Source organism: Berghia stephanieae, chromosome 6 (assembly GCF_034508935.2).
Source record: "Berghia stephanieae isolate SIO BIC M18660-M18661 chromosome 6, UCSD_Bste_1.3, whole genome shotgun sequence".
NCBI lineage: Eukaryota > Metazoa > Mollusca > Gastropoda > Nudibranchia > Aeolidiidae > Berghia > Berghia stephanieae.
Window position 1 is genome coordinate 47,720,971 of NC_088365.1, and position 19,825 is coordinate 47,740,795.

The window sequence follows — 19,825 nt, forward strand, 5'->3', positions numbered from 1 at the left end:
CGCTATGGTCTTATTTATAAAGTGCAGAAACTTTGCAAATAAACGGATAAGATAGAGATTCATTCGATTCGAAAAGTGGAACACAAAAGCAGAATCTGCCAATGCCCGGTCCAGACATAAGCGTTATGGTCTTATTTATAAAGTGCAGGAACTTTGCAAATAAACGGATAAGATAGAGATTCATTCGATTCGAAAAGTGGAACACAAAAGCAGAATTTGCGAATGCCCGGTCCAGACATAAGCGCTATGGTCTTATTTATAAAGTGCAGAAACTTTGCAAATAAACGGATAAGATAGAGATTCATTCGATTCGAAAAGTGGAACACAAAAGCAAATCTGCGAATGACCCGGTCCAGACATAAGCGTATGGTCTATTTATAAAGTGCAGAAACTTTGCAAATAACGGATAGACTAGATGTTATTTCGATTCGAAAAGTGGAACACAAAAGGAAAATTTGCGAATACCCAGTCCAGACATAAGCGTCATAGTCCTATTTATAAAGTACAGAATCTTTACAAATAGACGGATAAAATAAGATTAATTCGATTCGAAAAGTGGAACACAAAAGCAGAATTTGCGAATGCCCAGTTCAGACATAAGCGTTATGGTCTTATTTATAAAGTGCAGAATCTTTGCAAATAACGGATAAAATAAGATTAATTCGATTCGAAAAGTGGAACACAAAAGCAGAATTTGCGAATGCCCGGTCCAGACATAAGCGCTATGGTCTTATTTATAAAGTGCAGAAACTTTGCAAATAAACGGAAAAAAAGATTAATTCTAATCGAACAGTGGAACACAAAGGCAGAATTTGCGAACAACCGGTCCAGACATAAGCGTTATGGTCTTATTTATAAAATCAGAAACTTTGCAAATAAACGGATAAAATAGAGATTAATTCGATTCGAAAGTGGAACACAAAGCAGAATTTGCGAAGCCCGGTCCAGACATAAGCGCTATGGTCTTATTTATAAAGTGCAGAAACTTTGCAAATAAACGGAAAAATAGAGATTAATTCTAATCGAAATGGAACACAAAGGCAGAATTTGCGAACACCGGTCCAGACATAAGCGTTATGGTCTTTTTTAAATGCAGAAAATTGCAAATAAACGATAAGATAGAGATCAATTTGATCGGAAATTGAACACAAACGCAGATTTGTGAATACGTCAGGATAAGCTATGGTCTTGTTAATGAACAATTGCATTAAAAAAATATAGGTCATGAGTAATTAGTAATATGCGTTTAATAGATAACTTGATTGTGATTTTTTTGATAAAGCTGTTTTTATTCTCCATCATTAGTATTATTAGTTATAATTGAAAACAAACTTTATCTCACTTATCAATGTTTTGCAATAAAGGAGAGTGTGAGTGAACCTGAGCAAAGGAATTTATTTGAGAGAGTGATATTTATCATGCTTTTCAGTTTGTAGTTGAATTCTAGAATGGATTCTTTATAGTTCTCATTGATTGTATGTCAGTATGTCAGTCTTTAGGACACCGATTACCCTAATGCGGCCACAATTTACAATGTGACGGCCACAAGCCCGTTAAACGCAGAGTGGGGTATTGTTGTTTGCAAGTAATGCTATGGTTTTAATAGGATATCTGTCTCCTATTAAAATACATTCCTGTGTTGGATTTTGGATTAAATTCATGTCTTCTTCGGATTTTGGGATATTTAATTTTCATGGATTGTGATTGTGATTTTCAATACTATTAATGTAAGTAAATGCCCAAATAGATATTTTTATTCATTTATTCTTTATTTATTTTTTTTTTAGTTTTGTTTTGTTTTGAAGCATTTATTATAAGAAATATTGTACATATGCACTTATACACCAAAGACTATATCCTTTCAACTGCTTATTATTATTATTATTATTATTATTATTATTATTATTTATTATTATTATATAATATAATAATAATAATAATAATAATAATAATAATAATAATAATAATAATAATAATAATAATAATAATAATAATAATAATAATAATAATAATAATAATAATAATAATAATAATGATTAATAATAAGTGCATTGAGTGAAATCCCAATCATGGTTGCCCAAATAAAACTGGCGCTAGAATCCCGACTACCTGTCTAAACGAATGTTGTTTGTACGATACATACTAACTACACGTTCAATATCGGGGGCAGAAAATATACGTTTGGTTTTATGAAATTAAAACAGTAGTCCCACATTGTTCTTTGATGTTATTTGTGGTTGCATTTGCTTTGAAACTTACACATTATATTGTGTTACATTGTTTACAAAATATTTCTGGTACTTGTATGCATGTGTAGTCAACGGACCACCGGTCAATCGTGTTCTTTATTATTTTATTATTAATTTTGGCTTGACATCTTACATATGTGAATTTGACAGGTTGTTATGGATGGTAATTATAACATTAAGTGATTTTTAAACATTTTTACGGCGTTTTAAATGTCTTTCTTGCATTCATTGCCGAGCACCTCCACTTTTCTGTTACTATTTTAACGATCAGCTGATTTTCTCTTGCCTCCCCTTTAATTTCGCGGACTTTTTTCAGAACGAGGCGTGGGAGTGGCTAATATGTAGGTAGATAGATGGATAGAAATCTCGATATATTGATAGAGAAGAAGTCAAGAAAGAGTGTGAGGGAGAGAGAGAGAGGGGGAGGGGAGAGAGAAGGGGGGGGGGAGTGGAGAGAAAGAGAGATTGGAAGAGAGAGGGAGAGAAAGACAGAGGGGGAGAGAGGGGGGAAGAGAAAGAGAGAGTGAGTGAAAGAGAGAAGGGAGAGAGAGAAAGAGAGAGATGGGGCAGAGAGAGAGAGAGAGAGAGAGAGAGAGAGAGAGAGAGAGAGAGAGAGAGAGAGAGAGTGCAATGATAATTGATTTTTTACCTCAATTAAATTTTGAAGTGGCCCAATCAAACACATTAACCTTTATGTTGTTTTTTTTTTATTTGTTTGTTTGCTTGTTTGTCATACTTTGATTAGAATAGATGTTTGTTTGTTTATTCATGTATGTGTTGGTTTGAGTGTGTGGGTCTGGGTTTGTATGTGTATGCACGCGCGCGTTTTATAAGAAAAAGCAAAGAAAACGAAGCATAATGAAGGAGGAGGAGAAGAGGAGGATGTAGTGGTTGTGGTGGAGGAAAAGGAGGGCGGTGTGTGTGTGTGTGTGTGTGTGTATGTGTGTGTGTGTGTGTAGGGGGGTGATGGGGAGGAAGGACTGGGTAGGGGAAAAGATATTTCGTTCATTCTTAGTGTTTCATTTTTTAATTTTTTTTTTTTTTGTTTTTTTTTTTAAGGGTTTTACGGCGCTTGTAACACATTAAGGTCATATCAGCGCCAGTAAAAAGGAAGAAAATGGGATAGTAAAAAGTTCTAAAATTACAATAAAGCATCCAAGAAAAGTGAAGACAAAGGGGAATTGGTTCAAATAAGAAACAGGTGTAGATTCCAAAAGCACTATCAAAGTACTTAGTTTCAGATCACTAAAAGTCTCATCCAGACACAAGCACACGTCCCCGCTGAGAGGAACACACTCAGATGTTTTACAAATCATATATATAACATAAAGAAAGCATAATACAGTGCATAACAAAGAGATGATTTACAAGGAAAAAAATATCATCTCCCAAAGCAATAACTATACATTCGACTGTTTCCCTCTCAGCCAGGGCATCTGGCCAGGGCCAGGACAAAACCAAGTAATCTAATTCCAAGACAAAGACAGAAAGCATGTTGGAAAACAGATATAAGGGGATAGAAGACACAGTATGTACCTCCCTCCCCACTATGGGAGTTAGTGTTTCATTCATCATGTTTTTTTTATAAAGGGGGAGATCGAAACGTCAACAGTATCTGTCTTCGTCAAATAGAATTTAAGCTTGCAATTCAATTCTTATCTTAATTTTTGATGACGGCAAATTTTTTTATAGATAGTATGCGCTTGGCGAAGAAGCTCACAACATTGCCACCCGGAAGTAAAACAAACCAACACACAAAACTATGTGTAACTTTCATTTTATGTTTATAGTCAGGTTAATACAGTTTAGTAAGAATTACTCATAAACGCGGATGGCAAAAAACAAAAAACAAAAAAAAAAAAAACAATAACAAACACCTGGGTGAAGTCAGCTTCATTCTCTCTATTAATACCAGTGTGAGGGGCGCCAGTGTGGGGGTTGTCACGATGTCGTCTCGCTCTCGTTGAAGACGAATCAACAAAAAGTTTTGTGAGAACTACTCATAAATATGGCTGGCTAAAAGGCAATAACAAATACCTGAATCACATAGGAGCCATCGTTAACTTATAGATAGAATGCGCTTGGCCAAGGAGTTCACAACATTGCCATCCGGAAGTATAACGGACCAACACACAAACTCTGTGTAACCATGAACTTTTATAGTCTGGTTAATACAGTTTAGTGAGAACAACTCACAAAGGCGGATGGCAAAAACAATAACAAATGCCTGAGTGACGTCATCTTCGAACTATCTATAGCCTGGCACTGACCAAAAAATGACGTCAAAATGCCTGTCTTATGCCACAAAGGAAAATAAATCGAGAGTTGTATTCAATAGTCCTGGAGGGTTCTTGTGTCAGGCCATTAACGATGGCTACAATGACATCAACTTCGTTCTATCTATAGATAGTATGCGCTTGGCTAAGAAGCTCACAACATTGCCATCCGGTAGTATAACTGACCAACACACAAAACTCTGTGTAACCATGAACTGTAATAATTTGGATAATATTCAGTTCAGTGAGAATTATTCATAAACGTGGATGGCAAAAAACAATAACTAAGACCCGAGTGAGGTCACTTCGATCTATCTATAGAAAAGATAGTGACCTTCGTGCCCCACCCAGAGAATTTAGTGAGAACTGATCGATAATTGGCTATCTAAAAAAGAAAATCAAAGAGCTAAGTGACGTCTATTTCGTTCCTTCTATATATAAGAAGAAAATTAAGTACTTATAAATTAGCATACCGGCCTATGGTCAAGTTGACCTGTGATTGTTCGATGACCCGGTTATTCGTAGGTGTGAGTGTTTGCAATATTAGGCTTTTAACGAAATCGGGTCGAACGAGACGCCGAACCCGAACCCGAACGGATATAGCCTTCTCACGTGACCATGAACGAGATCTGGATAGTGAAGACTCTCAAGCGGTATGCAGCATCGGATCTAAGGTCACGTGATAGAGGATAGCTTGGGTTGCTGTTGGCTTGTGTTAGGGGAGGGGCAAGGTCAGTGTCATTCAATAGTATATAATTGTGCACGTGGCGCTCTATACAGAGAGAAAATTATAAATTGATTACGGGCGAAGGTGGGGGGAGGGGGGAGGAGGGGGGGGGGTTGACCCACAAACGATCGAGGTGTTGGGCTTCGGGTAGACCATGATACGAAATCAAAGAGAAAAGGCCGCCGGTACTTGGATGGTGGAAATGGTTGGGGGGTGGAGGGGGGGGGGGGGGGGGGTAGTGACAATCAGCATGGGATGTATATATTAACATTAATAATATAGGCAATAGATGACCAGGGATGTGTATTGTTTTTATATGTTTGTGTGTGTGTGTTTGTGTGTGTGTGTGCGCGCGCGTGTGTGTGAAAGAGATTACACAAAAATACCTTTCTCGGGAGCTTCCAAATGATTACGTATACGATAAATTTGAAAACCACATTGTTGAATCAGCTTGCAAAAAGGAGAACATTTATCTTTGTTTCACAAAAATAGGTTTAGAAATAAAAAAAATTTCTAGTAGATTGATTTTGAAAAAAATATTGCTCAATTTTTTAAAATTTAATGATAGTTGCTTTATTTTCCGGTCGGTTTTCTTGATTTATATCTCATTTTTCAATTCTCAATGCGACGAGCACACTGATGTATCTCGTGTGATTCAAAAGCGTTGTTTGTTTTTTTAATATATATATATATACTGAGAGTCCTCACTAATTAATTCCTGAGCGTTGATATGGTGACGCAACTATTACATACAAGACCTTGCAGTCGAGTCGGCAGGGCTTTTGGGTTACACAATCACTATTTACCCATCGGTCAGCGGTACTCTTTGATGTATACAACACTCATCGCCTTTACGCAAAGCCGCCTGCCCATAAATCAAGAGATGGTCTCCTAACTGTTCACAAGCGAATTGTCAAACGAGCAATCGATGATTTGATAAGAATCTCAAGATCTCATATAATAAGGTAAGTTTTGGAGACAAGGTGATATCCCCCCACCCGTCATCGGACAGAACTTTCATTGCGTTATATCATTTTAGCTCCCCCTCCTCTTTCTATTCCGGAGTGACGAGATTAGACGAGAGGACGCGAGAAAAAACTGATCACGTGACCGGTAAGTCGTTCGTTCGACGTCCGTTCGGTGAGCAACTATAACTTGTATTAAAGAGATGAAAGATGGATAAAGGAGCAATGAAGCGATTGAAATCAGTCAAGCGTGACCTGATTAGGTCACAACGACATGTGTAGACCAGACCTGCAAATCAGTACGGAAAAATTCGTAGAATAATTACGAAATTTTTGGTTCTAATTTTAGAACTGCATGAGCACTTCAACGCCATTAAAACTTATGATAGATGCTGTGCGCTTTGTTTAGAAAATCACAACATTGCTATCCGGAAACATAACGAACCAACATACAAAACTATGTGTAACCTTGACCGTTAATAGTCTGGTTGATGCAGTTTAGTAATTTTATAAAATGTAATATAAGCCTAACGTGCTCAACACGTTTTACAAAAGGCACATAGCTAACAGCAACTTGAACATGTTGCACAAGACATGACGCCTGTTAGGCGATATTACATTTTTTTTCCTGACAGATACAACACTGTTAACGGTCAGGTCCTCATTTTACAATTGAGTCCGGTGAGAAAATGTAAGTAAAGAGCATTATACAAGGACTCAACTTCGCGCCGCTCAGAGCGGGACTCGAACCCAGGACCTTTTAATCAGAAGGCGAGTAGTGTCATACCACTATACCACATAGCCGCACCTATATTTATTTCCTTTCTACTCCAAAGACCCATTGAGGCTCATTAAGATGACACTTCAAAATGACATTTTTAACCTTAGGATGCACCCGATGAACTCAACCCCTCATTAAAACTTTCTGGAAAATTCTAAGTCGTAAGTGGTAAGGAGGAAAGGAACTCTTATTTGTGACTCATTTGTTTGTTTATTTTTTGTTTATTTTTAAGGGTTTTACGACGTTTGAGCACATTTAGGTTATATGGCCCATTTGTCAATCAAGTATAAGTCGAATTGAACCAGGTGAAAAGAAATGAGTTTAGAATTTTTTTTTTTAATGCTTCGAAAATCAACTGTAAAATGTGATCTTTTAGAAGGCGCAATATCCACGAGATGGAGAGAGCAGCTATACTTATCGACTATGACTGAATCACACAATTCTCAGCAGGCGTCATTCGGACTGCGAAGCTTACTGCTACTACTACTACTGCTACTACTACTACTACTACTACTACTACTACAACTACTACAACTACTTATATCCACTAAACCTGCTCAGAGCGCTTTACAGTAACAGTAACAACAGTAACACACAACGCAGGACGAGACATGACGCCTGTTAGGCGATAATGCACTTTTTTCAGAAAGAGACAAGGTTGTTAAAGTCCCGGTACTTATTTTACACCTGGATACGGTGAGAGAAAATTAATGAGAAAAAGAGCATTTTCGAAGGACTCAACTATACTCCACGCACTCAGAGCGGGGCTCGAACCATGGATCTTCCGATCCGAAAGCAAGTGTCATACCACGAGAACACATAACCACAATATTATAATCGACTGATATTTGAAAGCCAAGTTTTAAGGCAATTAAAAAGTGGTTTGTTTCGTTTATAAGACACGGGATTACGGACGTACAGTATGTTTGTTATTGAGATTTTTAACAAATGAGCTTTTATATAGAGCAATATTCACTAAACGTGCTCAAAGCGCTTTACAAGGGGTCCCTGGACAACAGGAACACTTAACATGTAGGATGGGACAAGCCGCCTGTTAGGCGATATTACTAATTTTTTTTTTGGACAGAGACAACGCTATTAACGGCTGTGTACTCGTTTTACACCTGAGTACGGTGAGAGCATGTAAATAATGAGATTTTTCCAAGGACTCAACTATCATGCGCCGAGGGAAGCTCGAACCCCAGGACCTTCCGATCCGAAAGCGAGTGTCATACCACTAATTGACCAACTAGTTACGAAATGGTGGATGTCGTTGACTGCATAGCGTCCCTCTCACGGCCAGGCGTAGGTGACGTATCAGTAAGGTCTTGGGTTCGAGCCCCCATCGCCGCGAAATATTTATTATCTTTTGTCTTCTGGCACTTTTCTACTCACTTCATGTTTTGTTAATATCAACATTAGTGCCTGCTCCACTCATTTTTCTGAGTTAGTTATATTTGTTTTGTGTTTATACATTTTGTTTTGGTGAAGACTACGTAAATTTATGGCTAAATGAAATCTGATGATAAGAGGTCAATTGCCATACATTGATTGGCTATATAATATTGATTGTGCGGCTATGTGGTCTTGTGCTGTGACGCTCGCTTTCGGATCGGAAGGTCCTGGGTTCGAGCCTTGCTCGGCGCATAGTTGAGTCCTCGGAAAAGTCTCTTTACTCACATTCTCTCACCGTACTGAGGTATAAAATGAGTACCTGGCCGGTAACAGCGTTGCCTCTGTCGGAAAAAAAAATTGTAATGTCGCCTAACGGGCGGTGTGCCCCGTCCTACATGTTAAGTTGTAAAGCGCTTTGAGTACGTTTAGTGGATATTGCGCTATATAAAAGCTCAACTATAGATAAAACGAAATATGACGTCATCAGGCCTTTCTTATTGTTTTGATTGTTTGTCTGTTTGTTTTTCATTTTGTTTTTTTAAAAAAATCATCCATGTTTATGAGTAATTCTTACTAAATGGTATTAACCAGAGTTTACAGGTTCAAAGTTACACCTAATTTTGTGTGTTGGTCTGGTACGTCTCCGGGTGGCAATGTTGTGAGTATTTTAGTCAAGCGAACAGCATCTATTTAGTGCCGAATATAAATCCTTACAAATAAATACTTCAAAGTGACCGTCAAACCGATTTTTAGGTGAAATAGTGATTAAAGTATGCCTTCTGAGCCATTTGGCACATGCAGATGGAGTTTATCCCGGTTTCTATTGATGCATTTAGCTAAATAAATCACACCATCCGCCAACCGGATAGAACTTACCAAACACAGAAGACTATGCGTGTTCTTAAACGTGAATCGTCTGATTAATAGAATTAAGTGAGAACTAATAATTAAAATTGCTTTCAAAAAACAATAACATAAATCTGAGTAACATCAATTTCGTTCCACTCATAGCATGAAATCAACAATAACAAATTGATAGCTATCATGTGTATAGGACGCAAGTCCATTAATTGCAAAGTACTTTCCGCTAGATTTAACAGACCCAGCTACCTAACCTAATCACTATTGCATAGACATGGATGGAGAGAAGGGGGTGGGAGGGAGAGAAGGGGGTGGGAGGGAGAGAAGGGGGTGGGAGAGGGAGAGGAAGAGGGGGGTGGGGGGAGGGAGAGAAAGGGTGGAGGGAGAAAAGGGGGTGGGAGGGAGAGGGGGGGGGGGGAAGGGGGGAGGAGAAAGGGGGTGGGAGGAGAAAAGGGGGTGGGAGGGAGAAAAGGGGTGGGAGGGAAAGGGGGTGGGAGAAAGGGGAGGGGGGGTGGGAGGAGAAGGGGTGGGAGGGAGAGAAGGGGTGGGGGGAAGGGGGTGGGAGGGGGGAGAAGGGAGGAAGAGGGGGTGGGAGGGAGAGAAGGGGGTGGGAGGGAGAGAAGGGTGGAGGGAGAAGGGTGGAGGGAGGAAAGGGGGTGGGAGGGAGAGAAGGGGGTGGGAGGAGAGAAAGGGGGTGGGAGGGAGAGAAGGGGTGGGAGGAGAGAAGGGGGTGGGAGGGAGAGAAAGGGGTGGGAGGGAGAGGGAGGGGGGGAGAGAGAAGGGGGTGGGAGGGAGAGAAGGGGGTGGGAGGGAGAGAAGGGAGGGAAGGGAGGGGGTGGGAGGGAGAGAAGGGGTGGGAGGAGGAAGGGGGTGGGAGGGAGAGAGGGGGTGGGAGGGAGAGAAGGGGGTGGGAGGGAGGAGGAAGGGGGTGGGAGGGAGAAAAGGGGGTGGGAGGGAGAAAGGGGTGGAGGGAGAGAAGGGGTGGGGGGAGAGAAAGGGGGTGGGAGGGAGAGAAGGGGGTGGGAGGGAGAGAAGGGGGTGGGAGGGAGAGAAGGGGGTGGGAGGGAGAGAGAGGGGGGTGGGAGGGAGAGAGGGGGAAGGGGGTGGGAGAGAAAGGGGTGGGAGGGAGAAAGGGGGTGGGAGGAGAGAAGGGGGTGGGAGGAGAGAAGGGGGTGGGAGGGAGAGAAGGGGGTGGGAGGGAGAGAAGGGGGTGGGAGGGAGAGAAAGGGGTGGGAGGGAGAGAAGGGGGTGGGAAGGAGAGAAGGGGGTGGGAGGGAGAGAAGGGAGTGGGAGGGAGAGAAGGGAGTGGGAGGGAGAGAAGGGGGTGGGAGGGAGAGAAGGGAGTGGGAGGGAGAGAAGGGGGTGGGAGGGAGAGAAGGGAGTGGGAGGGAGAGAAGGGGGTGGGAGGGAGAGAAGGGGGTGGGAGGGAGAGAAGGGGGTGGGAGGGAGAGAAGGGAGTGGGAAGGAGAGAAGGGGGTGGGAGGGAGAGAAGGGGGTGGGAGGGAGGGAAGGGGGTGGGAGGGAGAGAAGGGGGTGGGAGGGAGAGAAGGGGGTGGGAGGGAGAGAAGGGGGTGGGAGGGAGAGAAGGGAGTGGGAGGGAGAGAAAGGGGTGGGAGGGAGAGAAGGGGGTGGGAGGGAGAGAAGGGGGTGGGAGGGAGAGAAGGGGGTGGGAGGGAGAGAGGGGGGGGTGGGAGGGAGAGAAAGGGGTGGGAGGGAGAGAAGGGGGTGGGAAGGAGAGAAGGGGGTGGGAAGGAGAGAAGGGGGTGGGAGGGAGAGAAGGTGGTGGGAGGGAGAGAAGGGGGTGGGAGGGAGAGAAGGGGGTGGGAGGGAGAGAAGGGGGTGGGAGGGAGAGAAGGGGGTGGGAGGGAGAGAAGGGGGTGGGAGGGAGAGAAGGGGGTGGGAGGGAGAGAAGGGGGTGGAGGGAGAGAAGGGGTGGGAGGGAGAGAAGGGGGTGGGAGGGAGAGAAGGGGGTGGGAGGGAGAGAAGGGAGTGGGAGGGAGAGAAAAGGGGTGGGAGGGAGAGAAGGGGGTGGGGGGAGAGAGAAGGGGGTGGGAGGAAGAGAAGCGGGTGGGAGGGAGATCAGTAAAAAAAAAAAATCTCCTCACCCAGGATTAATCTCAGTCCCTTTGCGCGTGTGTAGCGAGTAAAGTGCTCTATACCTACTGAACTATATCGGATTTTCCCAATAGTGATTAAGATAACAGACTAATGAGATTTTCTTAAGCCCCCCCCCCCCCCACCCCCCCCACCCCGCCCCCACCCACAACTCCACCTGCTCAATATCATTAATTTATAATCAGCCGGCAATCGATCACCTGCTGATGGGGGATTCTGATGGCCAGGTTTAAACTCTTGGACGGCGGGAATCATTCATTATTAATCTTTTACTGCCAAAATTAAGACTTCAGAAAAAGAAAAAAAAAGAAAAATGACCGAAATTTTTCGGAATAGAATAAGTAAGTTATGATAAAGCAAAACAGCAAAACCAACGTGCACTTATTTGCCGGTCTGATAACCCAATTCCTTATGGGCTCATTGTTTGTAATGGAAATATCAAAAAACAAAAAACAAAAAACAAAACAAAAACAAACAAAAACAAAACAAAAAACAAAAAACAAAAACAAAACAAACAAAAAAAGAAGGCAAAATATTGCCCATTACAACAATGTTAAAACTAGGCCCAAAAGTGGATTCCGATGTCAGACCTGCATATATATATATATATATATATATATATATATATATATATATATATATATATTATATATATATATATATATACATACACGTCTGTCAAAACCGTTTCACATTTACGGAAAGGTGTAGTAACCTAAACAAAAGCTAAAAGTTGGAAGCTGCTAATTTAGCGATTGTAAAAAGTAATAAACAAAAATGAATATAAAAAACAGATTCAAAAAAAAAAAAAAAAAAAAAAAAAAAAAAAGAACAAAATACCAAACACGGAACTAGTCGGGCTCACAGGATATCTCTTGTCGTCTGTCTGGAATTTAGTAATATATTGACGTCTTTATTGATTTTGGGGTTTTTTTTTGGTTTTTTTTTTTTTGGTTGTTGGCTGAAGAAGGGTTCTGAGTCCGAAACGTTCCGTGTTTTTTTTTTTTTTCTTTTGAAGTTGTTATTTTCATTTCTATTTATTACTTTTTACAGCCCACAGCTTCAAGCAGCCTAGAGAATCACTTTAACTTCCTGATTGGGATTTTTACGGATTAGACTTCAGAAATTAAACGAACATTTTAATAAGGAATTAAATCGTAAGGATGGCCAATCAAAACCTTAAAAGCCGCGTCACGTATTTCCAAAAAAGGTTTTATCCACTCATGTGTCTGATCTATATATATATATATATATATATATATATATATATATATATATATATATATATATATATATATATATCATAATCTAATCGATAGAGAAACCATGACAGATGATGATACTAACACCCCATACGTATACCCACCCACCCACACACACACACACAACCACACATATAACCATATATGATATAATCACACACGCACACACACACAACCAAATCCACACACCCACATATACATCCACGCACACACACCGCACACACATCCACACACACACACACACACACACACGCATCCACACGCCACACACCCAAACCCACATCCACAATCACACACACACAAACACATCCACCCACACACTCACCCACACACCCACCCACAAACACACATCCATCCATACACACAAACCCACATTGAATCATACACTCCAGAGCAGTCTTATTCGATAATCAATACATCTAGAGTAAACAAACCGTATTTAATTTGAGGGACTTCAACTGAACTCGTGAAAAGCACACTGGGACCTGACAGGCCTAATGAAGAAAAGGAAATTATTCTAACACCTTTATAACGATATAGTATTTTAGAGCCATTCGGCCCATGGAGCCTAATGAAGAAAAGGAAATTATTCTAACACCTTTATAACGATCTAGTCCTTTAGAGCCATTCGGCCCATGGAGCCGGAGTTTATCCGCACCCATCGTTAAGTTATCGATAGTATTCGCTTGGCTAAGAAGCTCATAACATTGCCATCCGGAAATAAAACGGACCAACACACAAAACTGTGTGTATCCATGAACGTTTATATTCAGGTTAATACAATTCAGTGAGCAATACTCATAAACGCGGATGGCAAAAAACAATAACAAAGGCCTGAGTGACGTCATCTTCGAACTATCTATAGATAGAATGCGCTTGGCCAAGGAGTTCACAACATTGCCATCCGGAAGTAGAACGGACCAACACACAAAACTGTGTGTATCCATAAACGTTTATAGTCAGGTTAATACAGTTCAGTGAGCAATACTCATATACGCGGATGGCAAAAAAACAATAACAAAGGCCTGAGTGACATCATCTTCGAACTATCTATAGATAGAATGCGCTTGGCCAAGGAGTTCACAACATTGCCATCCGGAAGTAGAACGGACCAACACACAAAACTGTGTGTATCCATGAACGTTTATAGTCAGGTTAATACAGTTCAGTGAGCAATACTCATAAACGCGGATGGCAAAAAAACAATAACAAAGGCCTGAGTGACGTCATCTTCGAACTATCTATAGCCTGACACTAAGACCATAGCAATCGTAAACTTTTAGCCTGACACTGACCAAAATATGACGTCTAAAGACAAGTCTTTGGCTGCAAAAGATAACAAATCGTGAGTTGTTTCCAATTATTTTAACCAATGGAATCATTTGTTTCCATGAGCTCTACTAAAGACAACTCACTAGACGCTGCACAAACCGTAAAAATGACGTCAAATTATAAGTCAAAGAGGGTTCTAGTGTCAGGATATGTTACGAAGTCTACGGTCAGACTATAAGTTTGCGACGACTACGGTTTATCCCGATTTCTATATCGTGAAACGGGCAATAACAATTGCTTGTTATCCTTTGGATAGGACGCCAGTCTATCGCAAAGTACTTTTCCCCAAAAAATCTAACAGACTCCGCTACCCATTCACTGTTGAGTGGATAGGGGAGGGGAGTCAGTAAAAATTTCGACTGCACACGGGATCGATCTTGATCCCTTTCCTTTGTGTGTGAAGCGAGTGCTCTATCAATTGAGCTATCGGGAACCCCCCCCCCCACCCCCGATGTACTAAATTTTTAAAATGTCATTGTACGGACGCGAATTAACTCAAATTTGGTAAATCAAACCGGGTTTTCTTGGACCCTCACATTAGACGTTTGGATCGAATTCCCAAGTCACATTTGTAATCCACCGTATCAAAGTAAGTAAGTAATAAGCCCCGCAGTCTGAATGACGCTTGCTGAGAATTGTGTGATTTAGTCACAGATTTAAAAAAAAAAAAAAACCTCGATGAGCATAGCTGCCCTTCTCTGTATGCATGTTGTTAATTATTGTTTCCATTGGTCATGGTCCTGGGCCAGAGTTTTGAGGCTGTGAAGATCTTGTTGTGACTTTATTACGGAGGGCACTGCAGTTTTTCTTAGTTCTTCAGGGTTTAATTCGGCCCCATCTGAATCTAGAAATTTCTTATATGTAGAGAGATCCTGTTTTAGGGTAGTTACTATTGATGTTGGTGGTCTCCCTACATATTTGTTACTATGAAGGAAATATTCTGTCATTACAGTATCAAAACGGGATGAAATACAGGGTGTCCCAGAAGTCTGGAACCAAAAACAAATCGTATTCATTCTGAAACTATTCTGATCCGTACTTTGATGCGTTGCTTAAGATCTCTCCAAGTGTTTTTGAGCGGATCCGATGGCGAGTGTGGTACATAGCCGCACAAAGTTCATTATTAGGATTCAAGAGTCTGATGTCACGTCCGCCCAGCAACGAGCAGCTTGGTTCTAAACAAAGAAAATCGGTACTTTTTATTCTTCGTGTTGGCTAGATCTTTTTCAATATGTCATGTGATCAGAATGTATAAAAGTCAAATCATAATCAGATGTATAATGATTTTCTCCTCTGGATACACTTTTTTGCTTGTCCTCAAAAGGGCGTCCGCCATTTTCCGGTAGTTTAGAACCAGTTACTAAGTTACTATGCGTCATTACGAGGGAAGTGACGTCACGACTGTGAAGTCTATTGATTAAGCCTGTATCCATTTTTTTTAATGGCTACTCACCGACCACTGTGGACAACTATCATCCTGGAACCAGCCACTGATGTCCATATAAGTCTGAGCTTGTTTCTTCTCATCGTGCAAGGCCTCGCACAATTCGCACCACCACTTTCTCCTCGCTGGCAACTCGCTGAATATATCGTGGTCCACCGTCCACGCTAAGTATTCGTTATAAGCGGTTTCGTTTTTGTTGAGATAGTGGAGGTGTTTGACTAAAGACTCCGTGTCCTTGAAGTCGTTGATGTGAATGAACGAATTCGGGGGAGCGACTTTTGCGTAGTCTTTGGAAGAGATGCCTCCGTACACGACAGGAACTTGCCTCCGAAGCAAGGCTGCCCAGAACTTCTCACTGATGTAATCTTTACAGTTGGCGTTCTCGAAGGTGAAGAAGAATTTGTAGTTTGAGATGGTGTCGTAGCAGATGGTCTCCGGACATCTCTTGCCTCCGCATTTACCGTACAAGTCCATGTTTTCTCCCAGATGGTTCTGAAAAGAAAATACAGGAAATGAATGGATACATTAAATATGATAATTGAATGTTGCGTATATAACCGAATATAATCATATATAACCTTATACACCCGTATATAACCATATGTAACCATATACAACTATATATAACAATATATAACCGTACAAAGCTGTATTTAACCTTATATAAAAGCGTATATAATTATGTATATTATATAGCCATATAAAGCCATATATAACCATATGTATCAGTTTACAACCGTATATAACCATGCATAACCGTAAATATCTGTATATGACCATACACAACCACATACAGCCATAAAATGTAATCATATAACCATATATACTCACATATAACCATATATTATGATATAATCATTCGTGTCTCGAGATCGTACACAACGGACAAGACGATCAAATGCTTTCTGTCGTCTGTCAACTGGATTTTAAGTTTTTATTGTTTTTGTTATTGGCTGAAGAAGGGTTTTGAGCCCGACATGTCCCGTTTCCGGGATTCTGTTCTTTATCGAAGCTTTTTTCTGATTCCGGAACATTTCATGTTTGGTGTTTTGTTTGTTTTCGATGCTATCATATTATTTTTTTTTGTTCATCACTTTTTAAAGCGCTCTGGATACATAGTTTAAAAAAACAACAATTCAAGTTTAAAGTATGTATTGTATAGTCATCCCTGTGTTACTTGATGCTAGGCGTTTATGTAAAATACTCACAACACCCGCTAGCCAGATATAATGTAACAACACACAAAACTATGTGTAATCTTGAACGTTTATAATTTATCTGATTGACAGAATGAGAGCATATAATTAAAATGGCTGTCTAAAACCAAAAAAGAGCCGAGTGACGTCAATTTCGTTCCGTCCATTAATTGTACTCATTAAACCCGAATCAAAAACCCGTAGAAGTAAAAGATCAGTGACTGACAGGTAGATAATTGAGAAGGGTTCATCATCATAGTCACAGGTGACGACTGGATTAGTGATGGTGATTGGTCACTGTCCTGTGAGACGTTTGATGTCAACGCAATCAATGAGATTGAACAAGTACGACTTAATGCTCCGCTCCCCTATCATCATATGTTGTTGTTGTTAAATTGAATTCGTATCACTTTTCCATCAAACTTGTCTTACTTTAATATCGTTTGTTTTATATCAATGTAAAACGCTTAGAGCCTGTGCAACCGGGTTTAGCGCTATATAAATCCATTTATTATTATTATTATTATTATTATTATTATTATTATTATTATTATTATTATTATTATTATTATTATTATTATTATTGTTTTTATTATTATTGTTATTGTTATTATTATTATTATTTTATTATTATTATTATTATTATTATTATTATTATTATTATGTTTAAAATAATTAGCTTTTATATAGCGCAAAATCCACTAAACGTGCCCAAAGCGCTTTACAATGGCTCCCTGGCCAACAGCAACACTTAACATGTAGGGACATGACACCTGTCAGGCGATATTACAATTTTTTTCGGACAGAGGCAACGCTGTTAACGGCCAGGTACATATTTTACACCTGAGTATGGTGAGAGAATGTGAGTAAAGAGCCTTTTTCCAAGGACTCAATTATGCGCCGAGCGAGGTTTGAATCCAGGACCTTCCGATCCGAAAGTGAGTACAGTGTCATACCACTAGACCACATGTTAGATGCACATACATGTTTGTTTATTTGTTTATTTATTTGTACCTTGATATCTGCAATGATGTTCATACGACGGTTGTAGTCATAGCAGTTGCTGGACATCCAGGCAGAGAATCTGTTGTTTTCCTTGTGCCAGTTCGGGATCATTGACCTGTTGAGTTTGATGCTCGGAGGACTGGGGTAATGCGTGTAGCCTCCGTACGGAACTGGGACGTCAGAGTCTCTGGTTGGTGGAAAATTGGTGGATGGAAGATTGAAAAAAATATAATGTTATATATAAATGGATTTTAAAAAAGTATGCCCTTCCGCCACGTCATCATAAGATACCGTCGCCTAGGCATTCCACAAAGGAATATAGATAATTCATCAAACAAGATGTCTGATGTCAACAGGAATCACCCATGTTGTCCAAGTGAGCAAATTGGGGGCTAATAATCTTGCTCCAGCCAAGAAAAAAAAAACGAACGTGCCTGAAGCCGGGCTAGAACCCGGGACCTTCCGAGTTACAGTGCAATGCCTTAATCACTCGGCCACTTGACCCCCAGATAATTGAATAAATAACTAAATAAATAGATAACGCGTGGAGCGGCGTGGCTTAGCGGTACGGCCTTTACTTCGTACCGGAAGGGTACCGAGGTCGATCACCCACCGCTTCGCTGTGTGGCCTTGAACAAGCCATCTCGCCCTAGCTGACTTTGCGGCGCTGCTCTGCGGCTGGCGCCTGGGTTATTTCAGTCTTCCCTCCCCCCCCCCACCCCACCCGGACATAGATTGATTCAATTGGTCACATTTAGAAGCGAGGACGAGAGACGCATGCGCACAACCAACATGACGTTCTCTCTCTAATAACTTTTCCGCCGGTGACGTCACAGACTATGGGTGACGTCCAATCAAAGGATGCTACTCTTCCGCTCATCTTATTCCCTATAGATGCATTTGACAGAATTTAACGTACTGCATTTGGTATTTGAGAACTTGTGGAGTTCAAAGGAATAGATAGATAAAAGGTAATTGATATGGGTTAGCCTCGTAGAGATTGAAATATGTCTGAAACTGTGATCGATAACATTCGTGATAAGCTGGCTGCCTGACGACGATATCACACACTCAACTTGACCGTTCCGCCAAACTAGGAGAGGCTTCTTTCAATGTTTATCATTTGCTAAATTTAATTTTTCATCATTCAGAAGGAAAAAAATCGTTTTTTTTTTCTTTTAGCATTTATTTAGTAGATATGATTTACAAGGGAAAATTTTCATCTCTTAAAATAAAGCAACAACACATTTAACTGCTTTCTTCTCAGCTAAGGATCCCCTCCAGGACCAAGAAAAAAACCCCGAGGAATGTCAATCCAGAACAAAGTCGAGTGCAATGCGGAAAGGAAAAACAGATAGTGTTGTTTTTTTTTATTTTTAGGGTTTTATGGTGCTTGCAACGCATTTAGGTCATACCAGCGCCTGTAAAAAGGAAGAAAATTGGATAGTGAAAACATTCTAGATGTACAATTAAAAGGACTTGAGGAAAAAGTAAGACAAATGGAAATTGATTCAAATAAGGAGCAGATGTTAGATTCCAAGAGCACACTGTCAGTTTACTCAGTTTGAGATCACATTAAAGTCTTATCCAGACACCAGCACAATATTCCACTAAAAGGAATACACTCAAATATTTACAAATCAATTGTTAAATATATAAAAAAAAAAACAGTACGTAACAGAGAGATGATTTACAATGAAAAAGATATATCATCTCCCAAATCTATAACTATACATTGGACTGTTTCCCTCCCAGCCATGGAGTCCGGCCAGGGTCAGGACAAAACGAAGTAATCTCATTCCAAGACAAAGACAGAAAGCAGATATAGGGGTATAGAAGACGAGTATAGAAGACACAGTACCTCCCTGCCCAGTATGGGAGGTCGGGAACCCCACCCAGGGAAAACAGATAGAGAACACACCAAGTGCGACCTCTCCGCCAACCAATGGGAAGTGAAAAATCCCCCCCCCCCCCCCGCCCCCATAATCATTATTTCAAATTGAAGCTGACAAAAACCATGTTCTTAATTGTTCTTATTACAATATCTGTCAGACACATAGATAACTCTATCTGAAAGATTGATGATGTGGTAGGCAAACAAATAATTGATGGAGCTATAATCCATACATTTTTACATATTCTAGCAAAAGTTCTATAAATATATTATGATAAGAACGTGTTTTAATACGATTTTGAAACTTGGAATTTGAGCTTGTA

The 19,825-nt window shown here is 40.5% G+C and overlaps 1 protein-coding gene across 4 annotated transcripts in view; it reads right to left on the reverse strand.

The window, feature by feature from the left end:
* LOC144975154 (alpha-(1,3)-fucosyltransferase 7-like) overlaps positions 1-19,825 on the reverse strand; it is a 68,694-nt gene that overhangs the window by 6,119 nt on the left and 42,750 nt on the right. For all 4 annotated transcript variants that reach the window (XM_078918943.1, XM_078918944.1, XM_078918941.1 and 1 more), the window contains 2 exons: positions 17,618-17,795; positions 15,417-15,899 (listed from right to left, as the gene is read on the reverse strand). In XM_078918943.1, coding sequence (XP_078775069.1) covers positions 15,417-15,899; positions 17,618-17,795 — 661 coding nt within the window. The remainder of the gene's footprint in view (positions 1-15,416; positions 15,900-17,617; positions 17,796-19,825) is intronic.